At 40.1% G+C, this 1,039-nt stretch overlaps 1 protein-coding gene across 1 annotated transcript; it reads right to left on the bottom strand.

Annotated features, from left to right (window-relative positions):
- Positions 1–6: 6 nt before the first annotated feature.
- Positions 7–1,035, bottom strand: LOC105460962 (cytochrome P450 9e2-like; the record flags this gene model as incomplete). The annotated part of the gene is made up of 1 exon (XM_011707468.1): positions 7–1,035. A coding segment is annotated over one exon (1,029 nt), but the record flags the coding sequence as incomplete, so codon positions are not given.
- Positions 1,036–1,039: the final 4 nt, after the last annotated feature.

Consider the following 1,039-nt stretch of genomic DNA (forward strand, 5'->3'; position numbering starts at 1 on the left):
TTTTCGTGGTAACACCTTCAGCCAGAAACCGCCTTCAGCCTTCATGAAACCGTCCTTAGCAATTTTGATCGGTACTGACGTTTTCTTGCAAATTTTCAGTTCGCAACGTGCCAGTAAATGAAAGAGTACGACCTTTGTCTCCAACAATGCGAATCTGTTACCTATACACATTCTAGGACCAAGACCGAAAGGAAAGTAGGCTCCAGAGTTGAGAGTGTCCTTCTTCCGTTCACCACGAAACCGCTCGGGATCAAATTTCTCCGGCTCCTCAAAGTACTTGGGATCACGCTGAAGTGCATAAACTGGTAGCCATATGCCTTGTCCTTTCTTTAAAAGAAATGGTTTCAATCCTGGTAATGCTGGAGGTAGCTCAAAATCCTTTACGCATACTCTGTCCATTACTGGAGCAACCGGATACATTCGGAGAGCTTCATTAATCACAGCATCTAAATATTCCATGCCGTTAATCGCTTCGTAAGATGCTTCCCCATTTGTTTCTTCTAAAATTTTGTCAATGTCCTTTTGAAGTTTCTCTTGTATGTCCTGATTTACCGCAATTTCATGAGCGGCAAAACACATTAATGTTGATGTACTGTCAAAGCCGGCAAAGAAAAAGACGAATGCTTGACCTGCTATCTGATCGATACTTAATTCTGCTTTGCCTTCCTTATTCCTGGTTTCCATCATCAATTGTAACATATCAGGACGGACGATACCATTCTCATCTCTGGTTTTTATAGTAGTTTCTATGATGTTTCGGAAGAAATCTGCGATTTTCTGACGAACGATTTTCAAATCGATTATATATGCCAACCAAGGCATAATTCGATATATGTATAACTTTAATAAAGCAGTACTGTTAAAAGAGGTCGCTTCTTTGCCGTATACATAAAATTCATTCTCCGGGTTTTTCATAGAATCAACACTAATGCCAAAAACGCAAGTAGCAATCACATCGTTAGTATATCTCGCAAAGACGTCTTTCATCTCCATTATTCTTTGCTCCGGTGGTAATTGCACCAGGTAATTACCAAAATTG

This window comes from Wasmannia auropunctata, unplaced genomic scaffold, assembly GCF_000956235.1.
Source record: "Wasmannia auropunctata unplaced genomic scaffold, wasmannia.A_1.0 LD312967.1, whole genome shotgun sequence".
NCBI lineage: Eukaryota > Metazoa > Arthropoda > Insecta > Hymenoptera > Formicidae > Wasmannia > Wasmannia auropunctata.